The sequence below is a fragment of the Filicampus tigris genome, chromosome 20, assembly GCF_054856515.1.
Source record: "Filicampus tigris isolate MCC_2025a chromosome 20, RoL_Ftig_1.0, whole genome shotgun sequence".
NCBI classification, from domain to species: Eukaryota; Metazoa; Chordata; class Actinopteri; order Syngnathiformes; family Syngnathidae; genus Filicampus; species Filicampus tigris.
The window spans coordinates 13,120,139-13,138,177 of record NC_141236.1 but is presented as its reverse complement, the minus strand read 5'-3'; the positions used below and the strand labels follow the sequence as shown (position 1 = coordinate 13,138,177).

General features: G+C 41.9%; 2 protein-coding genes across 7 annotated transcripts in view; one reads left to right on the top strand and one right to left on the bottom strand.

The window, feature by feature from the left end:
* The window catches only part of tbpl1 (TBP-like 1), a 73,554-nt gene that overhangs the window by 31,755 nt on the left and 23,760 nt on the right, over positions 1-18,039 (bottom strand). For all 4 annotated transcript variants that reach the window (XM_086017994.1, XM_086017993.1, XM_086017995.1 and 1 more), the window contains 4 exons: positions 7,433-7,629; positions 5,120-5,213; positions 3,642-3,884; positions 3,041-3,155 (listed from right to left, as the gene is read on the bottom strand). The gene's annotated coding sequence lies outside the window, so the exon portion shown is untranslated. The remainder of the gene's footprint in view (positions 1-3,040; positions 3,156-3,641; positions 3,885-5,119; positions 5,214-7,432; positions 7,630-18,039) is intronic.
* The window catches only part of eya4 (EYA transcriptional coactivator and phosphatase 4), a 37,451-nt gene continuing 23,121 nt past the window's right edge, over positions 3,710-18,039 (top strand). For all 3 annotated transcript variants that reach the window (XM_086017987.1, XM_086017984.1, XM_086017985.1), the window contains exons 1-2: positions 3,710-3,995; positions 8,922-8,986. In XM_086017987.1, coding sequence (XP_085874113.1) covers positions 8,954-8,986 — 33 coding nt within the window. In that variant the 5' untranslated portion in view covers positions 3,710-3,995; positions 8,922-8,953. The remainder of the gene's footprint in view (positions 3,996-8,921; positions 8,987-18,039) is intronic.

Below are 18,039 nucleotides of genomic sequence, written 5' to 3'. Positions count from 1 at the left end.
ATGAAACTTTGGTATCAGGAAAACTGCAGCCATTTCTCTTCCTCGGTGTGTGTTTTATTGATTCACAATTTTCCTCCGACATGAATTTGCAAAGACAACAACATAATCAAGTGATGCATTGCAAAACTTCACAACTGTAATACAGTGAATCCCCGTTTGCAAGCTAGCTGAGTAATAAGTAGAATTCATGTCACATGCTTGCAAAAGGTCACTTGTTGCTAGGCAGAATTTGCGGCGGATAAAATGGAATAGCGTGATCAAAATGCTGTCTTTTTGGCAACTTGCTTGCTGACTTTCAAATTGCTCCCACATCACCGGCTGCTGAATCTAATGGGGCACCACTCCACTTGTCCCTCCACAATGTAAAAATAAATCAATAAAACCCGTATTTTAGTATACTTTTTAACTGTATTAATTATAAAGAATAAATCAAACAGTGCTACTTGCATATTTTTTGTCAAAGCCAGCCGCTCGCCCCTGCGTGGGTGGACTCTTGCGGAAACTGTTCACGTACTTAAACATTATGTCTGTTCCTATAAAACATAAAGCCAAGCGTCCTGGAAAAGGCTGCAGTAGCTCCCCCCTTTCTCCAGACCTTCCCCGAGAGTATCGCAGTAAAACCCCTGGCGACTATTAAGAAGACGGAAGGGGAAAAAAAAACTCACAAATGTGACACGGAAACGCATGATTAGAAAAGTGGCTGATTAAAGCAAAATTAAAACTTTTTACTCTTGTGTTTAAGTACATTTCAGGGCATCTGGAAAAAGGTGTATTGTATCTCAAGGCACCACTGTATCTGGATGTACCTGGACAGAGCATTTTTGCCACATCTGCACCAACACTACGGTATGTAATGAGATCCAATATGAGATCAAAATTCTGCCTCACTTTGGCTTGACACCGTCAGAGGCGTAATATGAATACCATTTATTGTGGTTGTTGAGCTGCTGATATATCTTTACTAATACGGTTGTTGTATTGGACGTCATTACAGCGTGATATCTTATTTTGCACACAAAAGGTCCCCTAAAATAGTTACAAGTGTAACTGGAGAGGTCGCTTCGGGGAAGGACATTGCAGGAATTTACGAGGTGTCAAATGTTTCCCTTTGTTCCTGCATGCGGCAGCTCACTCCGACAATTAGGGGAGTCATTAGCCCCTTTTACACTGACTGTAAAAGGCTTCATTTTCTGGCTTTTTACAGTGTCGCTGTTGTGTGAGCAATTTCCCTGCGTACTGAGTAGACACGAAGCAAGTTATTTCGCAATTCTGGTTCAGCGCTCATCTGCGTGCCTGCAACTTCTTGGTCAGCCTGCCTTCTTCCACTCTCACCTGCTGAGAACTTCACCGACCTTCCTAGGGTGCTGGTGAAAGTTTAGTCGGACTCGCCGACGGAAGCCCGTTTAAAATTTGAGGCGGACCGGCCTATAGACGGGTACTATTTTTTTCCCCCCTAGGAGGAAAAAAGGCAAATGATGTACGACGGAAGAGTACCCACACTGCTGACGGATGACGAATGACGGACGCTCAATTTGTAGTAAAATGTAAAACTATTAAAAATGCTTTTTCTATGTTGTGTCTTTATATTGTGGATTTGAAAGTAGTAGTCTGGAATGTATTTTACGTAATTAACATGGCTTCCGTATTCCGTATTGGTTTCACTGAAGAATTGTCCATAAATGTGAATTCAATTGACTGGCGACCAGTGCAGGGTGTATCCCGCCTCTCGCCTGAGGTTAGCTGGGATAGACTTCAGCTCAACGGCGACCCAAATGAGTACAACAAGCACTGTAGAAGAGGGATGGATGGAAGTCTCATGACTTTATTTTTGCTAGAGCTGTTGTACTGGTTCTGACTCAACTAAGTAGGTTAACCTAATGTTGTGACCATTGTCCAAAGGCAACTCTGGGCAGATGACAAAAATGTCAGCCAGGTATGAAGTCCATGCATGAGTGCCTGAAATAACCCTCATTTGGCAAATGAATTTGGGCTGGCGGGTGGGAGCGGTCCAGGCTGGCGGTAGTAATATTCATAAATCACGTCTGAAACGCTGCCATGTCACATGCCGGGCTGCGCGACTAATGGCCGGGCCCATCTTTCACCGGGTATTTTTATCTTTGCACCCTGACACTCTGGACTTTCTGGAAGCGTCCTCTCGTTTTACGTCGTCAGCACCTCGGGCCAGCGCGAGCACGAGTTCCGTGCATATCTATAAATACCGGCGAGCTGGCGGCCATTTTCTTTTGGGTCCGGCAAAAAGAGGGGGTGCCATCACTTGCTTTGTGGCGTTTTCTTTGGGGGGCTGGGGTGGGCTTATAGCTCCCACCCCTTGCAAGCGACGGCTGGCCTCACAAATAGAGGGGTGCATCTGCCGCCGAATTGAAATTCCACTGGATGACACCTCTAAAAACACCTGGACGTGCTTCCTTTGCGCATCGTGTTCTGCCAAGTGTTCTAAGCTCGCCTGACACGCGGCACCCGAGGCGGCGGGTCGCCACTGCGGCTTCCTGCTATTTCGGGCTCTGTCACGGATTGTGCAACTCATTTATTTGGCTACAACGTGTCAATCGAGATGGACCCGGGTTTTTAGACAGAAAGTAATTTTTTTTGTAATCACATAAGACACTGTTATGAACACATGGCCATATCGACACACCATCAGACTCCTGAATAAAACATCATGATGTCCAAGCCACACAGTGCAATATTTTTTTTTGTAATCCTGGTCACTTGAAGGTTTACAGCATGCAATACCAATGTAACCTGCAATATTTGAATAGTCAAATGCAGACACCGTTGCTCATTATCTACTTTTTTTTTTTTGCACAAGCTATTACTACTATTGCTATTGTTGAACTCAAATACACTGTTATTTACATTTTTAAAGCTAAGGGAACTCATTTTGATGACGTGTCTAATGACAGTTTTTTTTTCCTTCTTCTCAGTAAGTAAAGGAGTTTAATGAGTACTTCTATTTTTACTAGAGTATTTATTCACAAGTATTTTTGCCACCTGTGCATACAGTACATGATAACATTACCTGTTGCTGTGCTTCAGCTGTGGATGCTGCAGTATTATGCTCCATAGTCTCCACTGCTGCCGTTAGCCTCGTCTCAGATCAAATGAGTCTTCGCACCCTGGTTAACAGCTATGGTCTGAAAATTAATGTTAACAGTGCAGTCAATAACTTGGAGGAAGAGTGTTAACTTGAAATAAAAAAACATAAAAATGTTTCCCAACTGTAACAATTTTTCAAAGTGGCGTAAGTGTCAAAGATGTCTACAGTAATGTATTACTGTAAACTTAAATGAAGTGAAGTCATTCAAAATGACAATTATCCACTTGCATTAGTTTCTCTAAAATTGTCTTTGAGCGGTCTGCTATGATCTTTGTTTATCAAATTACTGATACTGAACATGCAGTTATCAAGCTAGCTACCCAGCTTTTATAATAAAATGGACCACTGAAGTAAAATTGGGAGTAAAATTATATGTATAGCGTGTTATGCACGATATTAAACAATAACATTAAATAGAAGGCTAGATAGGTACCACAAATTAAAGAATAAAAGTAGTGTATTTATATCATCTTGGTGATCTCCTTCCCTTCCCTCCTGCCTCTATCTTGAGCCCATCACTCACTTGGCCGTCAGTGTCGGGGTCGGCAGTGCGCACGCGCAGTGGGACTCCTCGCTTGGTCAATAATGAAGTTGGCTCTAATGGCTCTCAAGCAGCCCGGGCGCCTCTGCTGCCTCCTCCAACTTGGACTTGTCGACTCCTAGCAAAGTTGCGCTGCGTTGCCGCTGCTGTCAGCTCACTTCTTTCTCAAAAGTTCGACTTTGGCAGCTTGTTGGCGTGTTCAAAGTTTGTTTGGGTACTCAGCTCCTAGCGGCGATGTTGTAAACAAGTCAGTGACAGCCTGCGAGCAGCACGTCATTATGAGGAGCTGCACCAGCAAGTAAACCGGACCTGGGACCAGACTACTTGCTGGCACAGGTATATAGTAACATTTATTAATTCATCTAAAGTTTAATAAAAGTGTGCTGGATACTACAAAAAAAAGTGTATTTATAATAATAATTAATAAACCTCTGTGCATGGCAAGTAAATTTTTTTAACTAACGTAATTTAATAAACAAAAAGAAATCACAATATTCATTTCAGTACTTATTAAAAATATATCATAAAGATTTATAATATCCACAGAATGTTGCTTTTTTGTTTTATGAAAAAAAAAAAAGCAACATTCTTTACAAGTAGTCACTTACATAATTACGTTATAAAGTATTTGGGGCAAAAACTTTCACACTTTTGTTATATATTTAAAAATTATTTAAATGACCACTTAAAGTTTTTAATCTATTTTATAGTGTTTACCAACATTTTTTTTACTTGAAATTAGTGCTGACAGCTATATTTATTATGTTGAAAGAGAGAAACTTTAAAAGTGACCACTTAAATATTTACATTTTTTCAAAGTTAAAAATATACATAAAATGCCCAAAGATTTAAATGACAACTTTTAAAGAGAAAAGATTAATGACATATATATTTTTAAATATATTTTTTTTGTAGACAAATTCCCAGAATTTCTGTACTGGACATTAGAGGTGACGCTTATGTTTATCTAGCTGAATGTTTTGTTTCATTTTTCATTGAAATGATTGTTTCCAAAAGATATTTTGTAATGGTCATTTCAATATTGAAACCCTTTAATAAACAAACAACAATGACACCGCTTTTTTTCTTTTATTTTTTTAGTTTAAATATTTAAATTATTTGTTTTATTTTTTACAGAATTCACTGTTTATCATGTGGAATGATTTCATGTTTACTTTTTTAATTGTTGTTCAATTTTAACTCATAATTGAATCATAAATAACTGGTTAATAGCCCTTTTCAACTACACTTCATTTAAGGTTATTTTTTGTTTTTGTTTATTTACCTTGTGCAGGTCAAATGGAAGTGTGTGTATTATACCGTAGCTATGTATTACGTGGTCATATCACCAATCATATCCACTTTGGGTGATAACACTCGGTATAAGTGAAAATATGTGGACAAGGAGAAACAGGCCTCGTCGGGTCATTTCTCAACCCACGTGGCATTTGTGTTCCTACCTGATATGTAGGAAACGGGAACACTTCGGGCTCTTTGGCCTGCCCTCGACGACATGGCGGCTTGTAAGGGGGCTACCGCGTCTTAATCCGCATGCTGCGAGATGAGATTTCACATGCGTACAGAGCAGACATAAATTCAAGGGCAATAGACGCATAACCAGGATGACTTATGCCGATGTTATTCCTCGGCTCTCAAAATAAATTAGTGTGTGGCGTACTAATATGATTTGTACTTGCTGGACTATTTGGAATAAATTACCTTTATGTGTGTGTGATATAAGGGAGAGGTTTATTGTTCCAAACCAACACAGAATAAGGTATTAATGTCTTATTTTAACCATTAATGAACACATTTGAGCTCTTCCACCAAAATAGTAATTCTATACCTAAATTATTACTTAGAGGTATTAATATATTATGGTTATTGTTGTGGTTGTAGTTTGCTTTGTTGTCAAAATATTAGAAACCCTTCTCAGAAAAATGCGTTGCCACTCTATACTACTTCTAATATTACACATATAGTTAAATAAATGCGTTCAATAAGAATTGAGAATAATTCTCTATGTAAAGGAAGACATAACATTCATCCATCCATTAGATTTTTGTACATTTTTACGAATGCAATTTAGTTTTATGTGAATACGATTGAGCACTGAAAAAAAAGAATAAAATACACTTTTACGGAAAGGGGATGTTTTTACAAAATTGGAGTTTTGATAGCAGTGTCGGCTGAAAAATTTGAAACTTTCCTAACTTCTGAAGTCAAGAATAAAATGTTTTTTGTGTTTACTTGATTTGAACCACTACTGATTTGTAGCCATAAAGAAAGGTATCATGTCAGGATACCTTTATTTGAATGGAAAAAAAAAAAAGATAATTGAGACAATTTGGATTCACTTTTTTTTTCCTTGGTATGCATCGGCAGATCAATCCATAAAAAAATCAACAATCAAATCAATTAAAATCGGGAGCAAAAAATATGATCGGGACAGTCCCAATGTAATTCTTGTTCTACTTATCCCATGACCTCGTATTGGATCATGAGGGTATATCCATTGAGATACAATATATACTGTAATTTCTTCCGCCTCTGTTAGACTTTGGCACTGTCCATGAGTTGATAGAATGGCATGTCTGTGCATGCTTTGATGTCATCCCTTCAATTAATTCCAAGGCGCCCTCATTTCCGTCTGATATAATTAAGACATTTATAAGGTGAGTCAATATGACTTTCAATTTGTAGGTGCAGTCACATCCACGCTTGCCTTTTCACCGCAACTCCAGCCTGCGGTTTGTTCAACATATATGATCACATTGTAGGCCACCTTCTAGTCCTCCATGCACCCCCACCCTGCTCCCCTTTTGCTCCCCCACCTCAATCAGCGTACCTTACAGTGAGAAATAGAATTCTCTCTTGTGGGACTGGGGAGGAAATGGCAGGCATCATTGATTCTGCGCACAGTGTCAGGTGACCTCTAATCCCCGTCGGGCCAAATTGAGGCAGCAGGAATGAAACTAATGTAAGCCTATGATTTAGTCAAACTTTTAATAGAATGTTAATGCCCTGGGAATTTCATTAGAGGAGGTTGACTGTCCTCCACAAAAAGGTGAGGGTGTGTCGTAGCAGTATCGGCGGTGGTAGTGCGCAAATCAATTCGGTTGAGAGATGCATTATTGTCTTGGGTTTCAGGCGAGGGGCGGCTATGAAAAATTAAAAGGATGCCAGCGACTGTGACTTTTATCGAGCAGGCAAATGTCAGTCCAATCACATTTATGTACACTGCTCAAGTGAAATTAGTCACGGGAGGTAGTGACAATCAACACTTGCAGCTCAAATCGTCTTTCCCCCTTGCAGTGAATGGAAATGCCATTAATCCACCCCCCTAAAAAACAAAAAAAAATTTGAAAAAAAGCACTCTAATAATGTACTTTATAAAAATATCTAATGTAATTTCTTTAATTTCAGCAAGAAATTAAAGTTTTTGTCACATTCTTTGCTTGAAATCAATGGAAAGAATGAAATTATGCTGCTCCTTCATGTGTTGCAGTAATATTACCGTAGTTGTTCTTCGCAGAGGATAAAAAATATATGCCCGTGAGTAACGTTATATTCTGTCTATATGTTTTGCTCCACTGTTTGTATACTTGACTCGCCACAGGCTTTGGTGGAGGTCTTTCTCTGGTGGTGACATCCTCATAGCTATTAAGCTAGCGGGCATTTTGTCACGCCACAATACAGATAAGAAAACTTTTTTTAGGTTTTTTTTTTGTTTTTTTGTTTTCAATGCAAGCATTTCTTCTTATCCGTCTCACCATGTCACACAATCACGTCACAATGCCGTCGCCCGGTCAGTGTTCTTGTCCTGGAGTGTGTCTGTGGGCCAAGCGCACGGATCATTTACGCGTCTCCCTTTTCATTGTTGATATTTACTTGTGCAATTATCTCTCCGCTTGGCCCTCGGCTGAAGACGATACGCCGGCCGGCCGGACAGCCACCTCCCGTCAGTCTCCTGTTGCTCACACATAAACACACAGATGGAACCCCGGACTGACACATCAACACACGCATGCATGCACACACGCGCGCGCACACACACGTACAGAAGATAAGTGTTTTGGCACGTTTCAACCATGTTGTGTGGAGTGAACATATGGCTTTATTACAGTGAACCTCCGCTTACTGGTCAACACATTCTTACTACTTTTTTTAAAAATTAGAAACACTACTAAACATTTGTGGAATATGTTTGGGAGTTGATTCCGAATCTGCCCTAATTTTTTTTCAGGTTTTCATAATAATAATGATACAATAATAACAATGTAATATGTAATATAGTAATATATTTATGAATTAGGGGACAGGTTCAGCAACAGGTGGAATTTTTTACTGAAATGTCATAGCTATAAATGACAAAGCATGGTAAAATTGTACAACCTTTTAACGGTCAAACTTAATTACAAAAAGTGAAAACATCTCAACAACCTGTGTGCCTGAGAAGACATTTTTGACATCGGCATCAAAAATACTTTAAGGTACACATAAAACCATCTCTGATTAAAATTTGCTGTTGACCAGTGTCTGTGGGGATAAGTTCCACATGCACCCACGATTTGTAGAAATCCACAATAGAGAAACACAATTTTTTTGCTCCCGCCTCATGCTTGAAACAAGTTTACCCTTATTAAAAGACACCTTTAAAACACAATTTTAAAGTACCATTGTATCACATCACTTTGATGAAGACTCTCTCGCTCGTACAGTTCTCCATATAATAGCCAAGTGTGCTTGCTTCAAGTTGTTTGTCACTCCGAGCTGAAGTTCACAATAATATTGACACATAAAATAATTAAATATTGTATATTTGAAGGCCAAAATGTTTAAGCAAAACATAGAATTTTGTCTAACTCAAATAACTTGATGCTAACCTATAATGCAAAACGCTGTCGATACACTAACAGATATTAGTATAGAAGACTGTTACTTTAACACACATAGAGCTGCAGCACATACAAAAAGCATACAATTCTTTCTGCTCCGTGGGAATATTAAAATGGCAAAATATATTGTAATGTTTTATACTGAAATTGTGTCCTCTTCTTCTTGCTGTTAATCACGTACGTTAAATCTCTTCCAGCATAACTCAGTGCTGCCCGGCATGTTGCACAATGTGGTACTACGACTTTACTGTTGTATACCAATAAATCATTTAAAATTGCACAATATAGCAGTGGTTCACTGTGTTTTGTTATCGTGTCCACTGATACACATTGTTCCTTTTTTTTTTTCTTTTTTTTTTTGCAGTTAAAGCGGGTGAGGTTTGAAGGCCACAAGCCATGGAGGCCTCACAGGACCTCAACGAGCAAATGGTAAATGATTACTATTTCATATTTGCCCCGCGCGCGTGTGGGTGTGTGTATGTAGTGGGTGTGAGATTTTGGCACAATTGTGTTGAACAATGAATTCAATATTGCAAAGAAAACATTCTAAACTTATTTGAGTAATAATATAAAATGTAAATACTTTAAAGTCGTGGTTTTGCTGGTATGAAGAAATGTCCGTCAGTTTAGTGTGCGCAAATGAACAAAAGTACATAAGCGCTCGTCCACACTACAATCTGTGCGTGACATCAGCGCTTGCGTTCCCATTTTGCTTATTTAATGATTGGACACGTATTGTTGGGAAAATGATTTTGGCGGCGAACAAGGTGTGCTCACATTTCAAAGTCGTTAGTCAGCTACCAGAACAGGTGTAATTTCATCCCCTCCATCAAGCCTCGGAGGACCCCCGCCCCCGACACGGCACCCCCCCCTGCTCTGACCTGCCAGCCTGCACTGTAATAACAGCGCAAAGTGGGCCACAACACATGAACTATGTTGTTTTTCCTGCACTTTTTATGTTGCGCTGCGAGACGCCGGCGGTGTGGATTACAGGCCGACCCCGGTGGACCGCTGTCACTCAAATTTACAGTAGGCCAAGAGAGGAATAGGAGGAGAAAAGGGAAAGAAATTGGTCTTGTCTTGCACTGTGGCATTATTAAATATTAATGCCATTATATTCCTCAGTTTCTTCACCTGCTTTAAATAGGCCGGTGACATCACTTATAATGTGAATTTGAGCTTGGCATCGGCTACATTGATTCATTGTTAGAAATGAGATATCGCGTCGGCACACGGATTTCAATTGTTCCTACAAAGTTGAGCTTTAAGGCTGACTGAAGAACAGTATTGGAATGTTTATTAGCAATGTGGAAATCATAGATTTTATCTGGATGGGTATGGTAATTCGGGATAGACAAATAGTTGTCTAGCTACCTCGACAGCCAGCGAAGGACAATCTAAACAAGAGGGGAAAAAAAATCATCAAGAGGTTGCATGTTGGTAGGTGGTTAAGTAATAAATATAGTCTTATTATGCTAATGTTCATATATATATATACCTTGTGTAGCTAGCCAATTTATTGCCTTTTATTATCTACAGTACATGTTTCGAGACGTTTCGGTGTATTTCGCAGGTTGGGAGGCTCGTCCAATCGCATTTAACCACATTGATGTAAACGGTCGGGTAAAAGTTGTATGCAGGTCGCCTCGGGGCAGGGCGACAAAAGGAAAAAAAAAAATCCTCCGCATTGTGGAAATGTTAACCAAGGCCAGAGGAAGCGTTCACCAAATGAACAATGTATACTTATCATATTACAGTATCAGCTTTCTGTAAACATGTTGTTGAAATGTTTCCGCAATGACATTTTAGCAGTTAACTGGACATTTTGCCTTGACTTACTTCCTGCTTCGTCTTGCCTTCTTTCATTTGAACTAATTAGGAGCGGCACTTTAGGAAATTCACTTAAGCGGAACATGAAGTGCGCGAAACTGCACTTTTCCGTCGTTGAAGGTTTAACATTCATAGTGAAAGTAGCCAGTTCGTTCATTGAAAAAGGCGTGTCTCGGGTGACCAAGAAAACAGAGCTCACACACAAAGTTTCGGGGAGTTGTCTGTTGATACTTGATACCCCCAACTTCCAAACCCACCCCCCTTGTCCTCCCTGCTACCCTTTAAAGTCCCTTCACTTCCTCCCCTCTCCCCTCCATTTCCCACCGCCGCGCGTCATCTGGCTTGCGGTCCGAGGGCCAACCTGCTGTCTGGGGTCCCTCGGGGTGGCCTAGAAGGAGCCTGGGTCCGAGCCAAAAGTGGTTGCTAATGCTACTTTTAGCCTGTTTAACTGTCCCACTCCACCTGTTGTCACGTACTTGTTTAGCTGTGGCGAAATGGTGTTAACAATTTTTCCCCCCCACCGTGTGACGATAATGACGTCTTCGTGTCAACTATGAGTTTGATTTAGCATTGACGCGAGCTAGAAATCATACACACATACGCTCAGTGTGTAAGGTATCTTCTCTCTCGACTGAAAGGGCTTTTTTTGTGTTTATTGGGTCAGGGAGTGTTCCAGTGTTCTGAGTTTAGCGGGTGTTTAAACGAAACAGGTTAAAACTGAGAAATGATGATTTGATTGTTGATTGATCGTATCTTTGAAGCAGTTGAAACAAAATGTAGCTGTTGTTGATACAGTCTCGGCTACTTTGACAACACGCTGTTCCTATGACGGCAACTTTACTTTGAATTCGTATTTGAGTCCCCGTCTATCACTGACCAATGCTAATGCCATTGTAAAGTTGTAATCCCAGTAAAATATAGTACCGGTATTTGTATGAAAATGTATACCGATATAACTGAGTGTACCTTCTAGTGCCGCAACAATGAGTTCTGATGTTGCTGCGCAAGCTACTTGATTTCGCGGCGTTCATATCGTCGAAACGTCATATAACGGGACAGTCCCAAGACCTCCTGTATTTTCTTGTCTTATCTAACTTTTCTAATGGAACGCCAAGTAATTGTGTCGAACTTCATGTAGAGAGGATCTAGTATTGAGACTTGGTGGAGGTGGAACACCAATAGTTTTCGACTGTGATACCAGATTATTTTGGGATTCATGTGAAGCAGTTCAATGGAATTGTACCCAATTTTACTTAATTGTTCTGAAGTCTATTATTTTTTGGAATACAGTGATATAGTGCAACGATTTTATACTGGGTAAGTAAATTTGTGAGTAAATCGAGAAAAGCTCATTATTTCAGTATATATACTTTTTGTGACAATTTTGTTTGGTGCTGTGCGATGACATTTTTTCGATGTCCATTATGTGCCTTGGCTCAATAAATGCTAGGAAACACTAATGTAGAGTATTCTGTAACAATCCGTGGACTGAGTAGTGAGCCTTGTGGAAGGCCACCAGTGTCCATCTACAGGGGTCTTTAGTTTACAATAGAGTTCCATTACTACAGCAGCCACATGACACAAATTTGTACCTAAGCCGAGAGGTGCCGTCTATCACGAACACACGCTAACGGCGTAGTGATGATACAATAAATGTTTGTATGAAGCTTGTTCCGACTAGGTATTTGTCTTAGTCCATGGCTCCCACAAGGAAAAAAAGTAATCAAGATGGAGGCGGGTGGGAAGAGGCTCTTTTAGTTGTAGCAGTTTTCCCGTGGCATGCTGGGAGAGGCGCGCAGTATGGCAGCTGTCCCAGTTTGTGTGCGAGCGAGCGACTGCGCGGACCAAGTTAGAAGAGGCAAAGGGGGTCAGGTTGCACCCCTCTCTCACCCTTACAGCCCCATACAGTCACACTCGCATAAACATACACGGAGCGGCGGCGGCTAAATGCGAGCGAGGCCGACCCTGCTCGCCAGAATTGCGTCGGCGTCATCGCCATTTTTTTTTTTTAAATGTTTTTTTTCATCTGCCCAACGACAAGGAGTGCGGGCGTTTGATAGGAGAGCGGAGTGTCACAGCGACATCCTGGCATCCCTCTAGTAGGCTGGCATCCTGGCCATGGCACAAGAGCCGCGCTTCAGTTTCAGCCTTGTGTACAGTGATTCTCGTAAGATTGATGCCTAGCTGACAGCTGAGAGTCGGCCTTCGTGCAGCCATGCTAATCTGAGGGAGTTTTTTTAATCTTAGAGTACATTTAAAATGTTTACCATATAGAGTGGTGCCATGATTTACAAGTCCATAAATGAAGGTTGTATTGTAAATGTTAACAATCTTGTTGGTTATCTTTTGAATGCCGTTAGTTAGCAAGATCATGCAGGAACGACATAGCTCATTAGGGGCTAGGTAGGTATATTAATGCGTTTTTTTTTTTTTTTTTGGTCAATCCTGTGGACCATTTTTATCATTGTTGTCTAATGTTTTAAAGTCACAGTAAGGGATTTACATAATTATTTGATAATAATTCATTTGCTGTCTAAAGAATTTTCCTCACTGACTAATAACTGACTCGACACTCGCATTTGCTGACGCCTATGTCACTCACTGGTCCAGGTTGCGCCTTTTAAAGCCATACAACCAAAGTTACAGATACTTCTGAGGAATGTGAGGATGAGAATTTATGGACAGCCTGGCAGCATCAACAATCCATCAATGCTGCCTTTGTTGCATCCAACAGAAAAATTTGGTTTTGGTTTGCCAGTTTCCCGATGCCCCCCTGCCGTGTTAGCAAACCTCCTGGGACGGGGAACGTTTAGCCTGCTTGTGTTCAAAGGTGGACTCTTTTTCCCCCCCAGTGGCGAGTGTGTGTGTGTGCATGCGTGTGAACCTGACACAACACCCTATAAAACCAACCTTGTCAGTCTTTCGCTTCGTTTTTTTGCAGCGGGGGGGGGGGGCGAGAATAAAAGATGTAACATGATAATTAGCTTGGCGCTGGCGAGCTTTCGAAGGCGCTAGAGCGTCGCGGAGGCGCGAGGTCAACGGGTCAGCGTCGACCGTCAAGCCCAAAGTCTGCGAATGACGCGCCAAACGGACTGGAGAATCCATCGAGAGCGGCGGGGAGAAAAGCAGCGTGGGCTTTCTTTCGAGAGAAACGCACCAGACAGGAAACCGCATGATATTTGCACTCGAGTGTCTGCTGAGTGCGTCAAGGTGTTTGGCTCTCTGTTTTACGCATACGTTCGCGGCGGCGTGGGATGGCTGAGGTCATCCGAGTGGAGACTGTCTCGAAGATTCCCGTCTTTATTGATTACTCAAAGACTTTTCAAGACTTAGGCGACGTGCTGCCAGATTGCGATTTTATTCCGGCCTCACCTTATGTTAAACCTGGCCAAGTGTTCATCTGAGACTAAAAAAAGAGCACATTTTCTTGTTGCTGAGAGGGAAATCAAATTGCTACAATGGCGCGTTGGTTACGGAGGAACCAGACCGACTTGCCTGTAGCGAGAACTTCCTCTGTTGCTCTGCTGCTGGGGGATTGGATTTCTGTCTGTACGGCACAGAACCGAGTGGTATCGGGAGCGGATGTCGAGGCCAGTTTGCCTTTGACCTGAGTCTTTATGCAGACAATGTGGCAAATGTTAGCACTTTTTTTTCCCCATCATCAGCGCAACAGCAGCTAATGTTTTACGTGCAATAGAGTAAAGACCTTAAAAAGTCAATTGAATTCTGTTTCTGAATTCATTATGCATGTTATTGAAAATAATTACTGGAAACATGCAAATACTGAGAGCTGTGTAATACTTAATTCTTCAGATATAGCCTTAAACTGTTTGTTTTGCAGATTTTTGGGGGGAGTGGCGTGGCTAAAACAGCGAAGCTTGACGGACTTTGGAGTCAGAGATGAGTCTCCCCTGCCCCACTATATAAGAACTTGAGCGCCTTTGTTCACAACAGCTGTCATTTGCTGCAATTATGACGTGCAGATAGCTAGTTACCCATGTTTACAACCCAAAAATACGTCTTCCCTTCGGAGAGTCTAATTGCGTGGCTGCTCTAGAGCGCCTCATTGTCAGCCGCGAGTACACGTCGCTCACAGAGAGAAGATGGAAGAGCGAGGGGGGGGGGAGTCTGACAAGACAGCCAGCGTGTGGACAGGAGCTTCATGCTGACTGGGCCACTTTAGAGCGCCTCATTGTCACGGCATGGAAAAGCCCCACAATGACCTGGTGGGATATATTACATACAGCAGATAGATTTTCACGGCTCAAACATGTAGTTAAGTGTAGGCATAAGAAAAATGTGCTAGATGAAGTAGCATCCATTTTTCCAAGTCGTACGCCCACAGCATTTGACAATTTTGAAGCCTCATTTTGACAATTTTTTTTAATGATTAAAATTTGGCTGCGCTGTTAACAAAACTCTTCCCCCACGTGTGTCAAATTTAGAAGACATTTTTTAAAATAATTCCAATGACACCTTAGGGAGATAAAGTCCAATATGATTGAGGACCAAGTCTCTGCCCTGTGTGTGTGTCAAGTAGGGGTGTGCGCACGTGTGTCTGCAGCACCAGCAGCATTGTCATCAATAATTTAAGCTAATGTCATTAGGCCTGAGCTCCTTTTCAGACGCCTTTTAATTAAATGATGAGTGGCCTCCTAGCTGCCTGTTAAATAATGCTGCTTGTGACATCACGACATAAGGTAGATATCCTTTAAAACCATCTTTTGAAGGCTTGGGTGCAACAGACAGGAGATAGCTCGCTACGCTGCGCGCACGCACGCACGCACGCACCATCTGCTCTCAGCAAAGATTCAATAAAAAAGCTAACAGCCAGCTGCGCCATCATAGCAGGCTGTTAAAAAAACACTTCATATCGTCTTCCTTATAAAATTACTCAAAATAGAGTGTGTGTGCGAGTTAAAACGGGGTCGAGGAGTAAGGGGAGGAAGTACGTTAGTGTGAAAGGGGAGAAGAAGGAAAGGATGGAAAGTCCAAAAATGGGACAACAGGTAGAGCAGACAGCCAGGTATGAGGGGCCCCTCAGGGGGGGGTTCCAGACAGCAGGGACCTGCCCATGAGAACAACGCCCGCCCGCCATCCTCTGTGATGCTCTTCTTCATCGTTTACCCCCCTCCCCCCACACACACGCACACACGCTGGCGGGCTGCCTGTGTATCGGATTGCCGTCTTCACAATAGAACCTTGGCCACTTGGCCACAGGCACACAAAGACACAAGGAAGACCTTCATGACACATTTTATGACATAGCTCTGACTAATAAGAAGTCACTACCTGACTCCATTGGCCACAACGTTGGATACACATGAGGTGTATGAAAGAAAAAAAAAAGGGAAAAAAAATGGGCCTTCACAAAGATAATGCTAATTTTGATTGACACTGTCACATTGTTTATTTAGGGTGGTTTTAAAATTGCACTGATGTACAGAAGATGTTTTGTTATCACATAATTGTGATTTTAACATGAAAATATTGCAGTATGTTATTGCGAGGTTGGTCCGCCATTCCGAACCCGAGACTTTTTTTTTCTATCACGCAGTGCCAAATGCAAGGCAGAACATGTTTGACTCGTGTGCAAAAGGTTGTGTTCACAGATTGAGGTTTGCATGATGAGATTTTGAGGTGCTCACGGGGCGGTTTGTTAGATTTTTGGGGTGGGAGGATGTGGTTTGGGGTCCTGGCTTGGGTGCGTGGGGGTGGAACTTGTGCAGTGGCTGTGGTCAGCTCGGGGAAAAGGGGGTCTTTCGGGGGGGCGGTTGGGGGCGCAGAAAGAGTGGTGTTGTGTTTCCTCAGCTTCCAAACAGCAGCAGAGAAAGAGGGGAGCTCTGACAGTTCCACTCCACTAAGTCATCATGCCACATGGCTGCTTCTTTCTTGGATTTTTGATTTTGATTCATTGGAGCATGTGACACTTTCTCTTTTAACCTTTCACGCATTTGAGCGTCCCAAATTAGTCCCTGGGCCTTCAGTGGTGACACTTACACGATAGAAGCCATCGATACTTACAAAAACGCAACTGCACAATGTACATCATCCGGAGCGCTTCGCAATGAATAATTATTTAAAAACAGGAAAAAAAATAGCTAGCTAGCTCTCCCCTATTGGACATGGCTGCTTTACAGCGCCTCATTGTCAGCCACGAGTTTGCGCACAACACGGTGAGAAAGGTGGACGCGCCAGATCAGAAGAAAGACATTTGAAAAAAAGTCCGACTGGACATCCAGCGTGTGTAAAGGGACGTAATTGTACCACTTTGCATGAATTTGACATTTGACATCCCGCTACTAGCTACTAGAAGTTTCATAGTCGCTAATTGATATTCGCTAGTTGTTAAGTGTCATGGCATTTTCGAGGTGACGATCTAAAATGTAACTCTTACCGGCGAGACAAAATGGAGGAAAACAATGGAGTCATTCATCAACATGTCCTGTGAAATTTAGACAATCTGTTCAATCTGCAAATGTTTCTCCCACTGTCTGACTTTGCTGCCATATGTGTGTGCGCGCGTGTGAGTGTGTCTAGTCATCCGTGGGCTGGTGTAGGTTTCTCCCAGTGTGTGTTTTTTTTTAATCACTCTCATCAGATTAGCCTGGCAGGGGCAGTCGAGGCCAAACGCTTCACAATTAACAGCGCAGAACTGGTGAGCGCGCGCATACACACACACACACACACACATCCATCAGTTACTTTTCATTTGTGGCCATTGAGTAAAGCGGCATTAAATCATGTCGCTGATCCGCTCACTCTCTGGGGCCCAATCAAGCGACGCGTACGAAGACCACCGGGGCAATGCGGCGGATGAAGAGCGTTCTTTCTCCCCCCGCCCCCACGCAAATCGACTGAATGCTCCTTTTGACAGTCAAATTGTCAATTTGGTAGATCTGTAAATGAGCTTCACATCCAACAACAGCACAGTGGCACCTTGACTTTCATTTCAATTTCACTTGATTTACTCATTTTTAAAATCTATTTTTGAAGTGAGAAGGCCTTTAATCCACTGCAGCCCCCCCAAACCAGCACGATTCATTTTGTTTTGTTTTTAGATAAACAACAGCACTGCATTACAAAACATGCATAAAAACATAGTACAAGAGAATGTAAAGTAATAAAGCGGATTTATAAAGTGTGATTACTTTGCGTTTTGTAATATTTGTGTGTGCCTTTAAGGGTCGTGGCCTAGTGAGTGACATCAGGAGCTGGAGAGGGCGGCTAGTTCAGTGTCAGCATGTGAGCGTCAGTTGTGGCCTAAAGCAGCTTCTTGAGAGTCTTCTCATTTTCTATTTGTTTGATCGTTAGTCAATTCATTCAACGGTACAAAGCGCATCCATATATTCATGATAAAATACATTCGCATTTTTTCCAGGTACTCTCTATTCGAATAGTTTTCAACCATTTCAATGAAGGTTGTTCCTATTATTGTGACTGGTGGGTGTCTTCTTTACGTCACATAGCACTGTCTGGCAACAGGCCAGTTTGACGACAGTTTTAGCTCCATTGTCATCCTCATCGGGGCAATTTGCGAACAAAAGGGCAAAAAGATTTGATTCCGCCGAGGTAAAAACTCTTTTCTTTCCCCGTGACATTCCCGAGGTGGCACATTCGTGTGAACGTCAGTGGCGAAAGCGAGCTCGGGC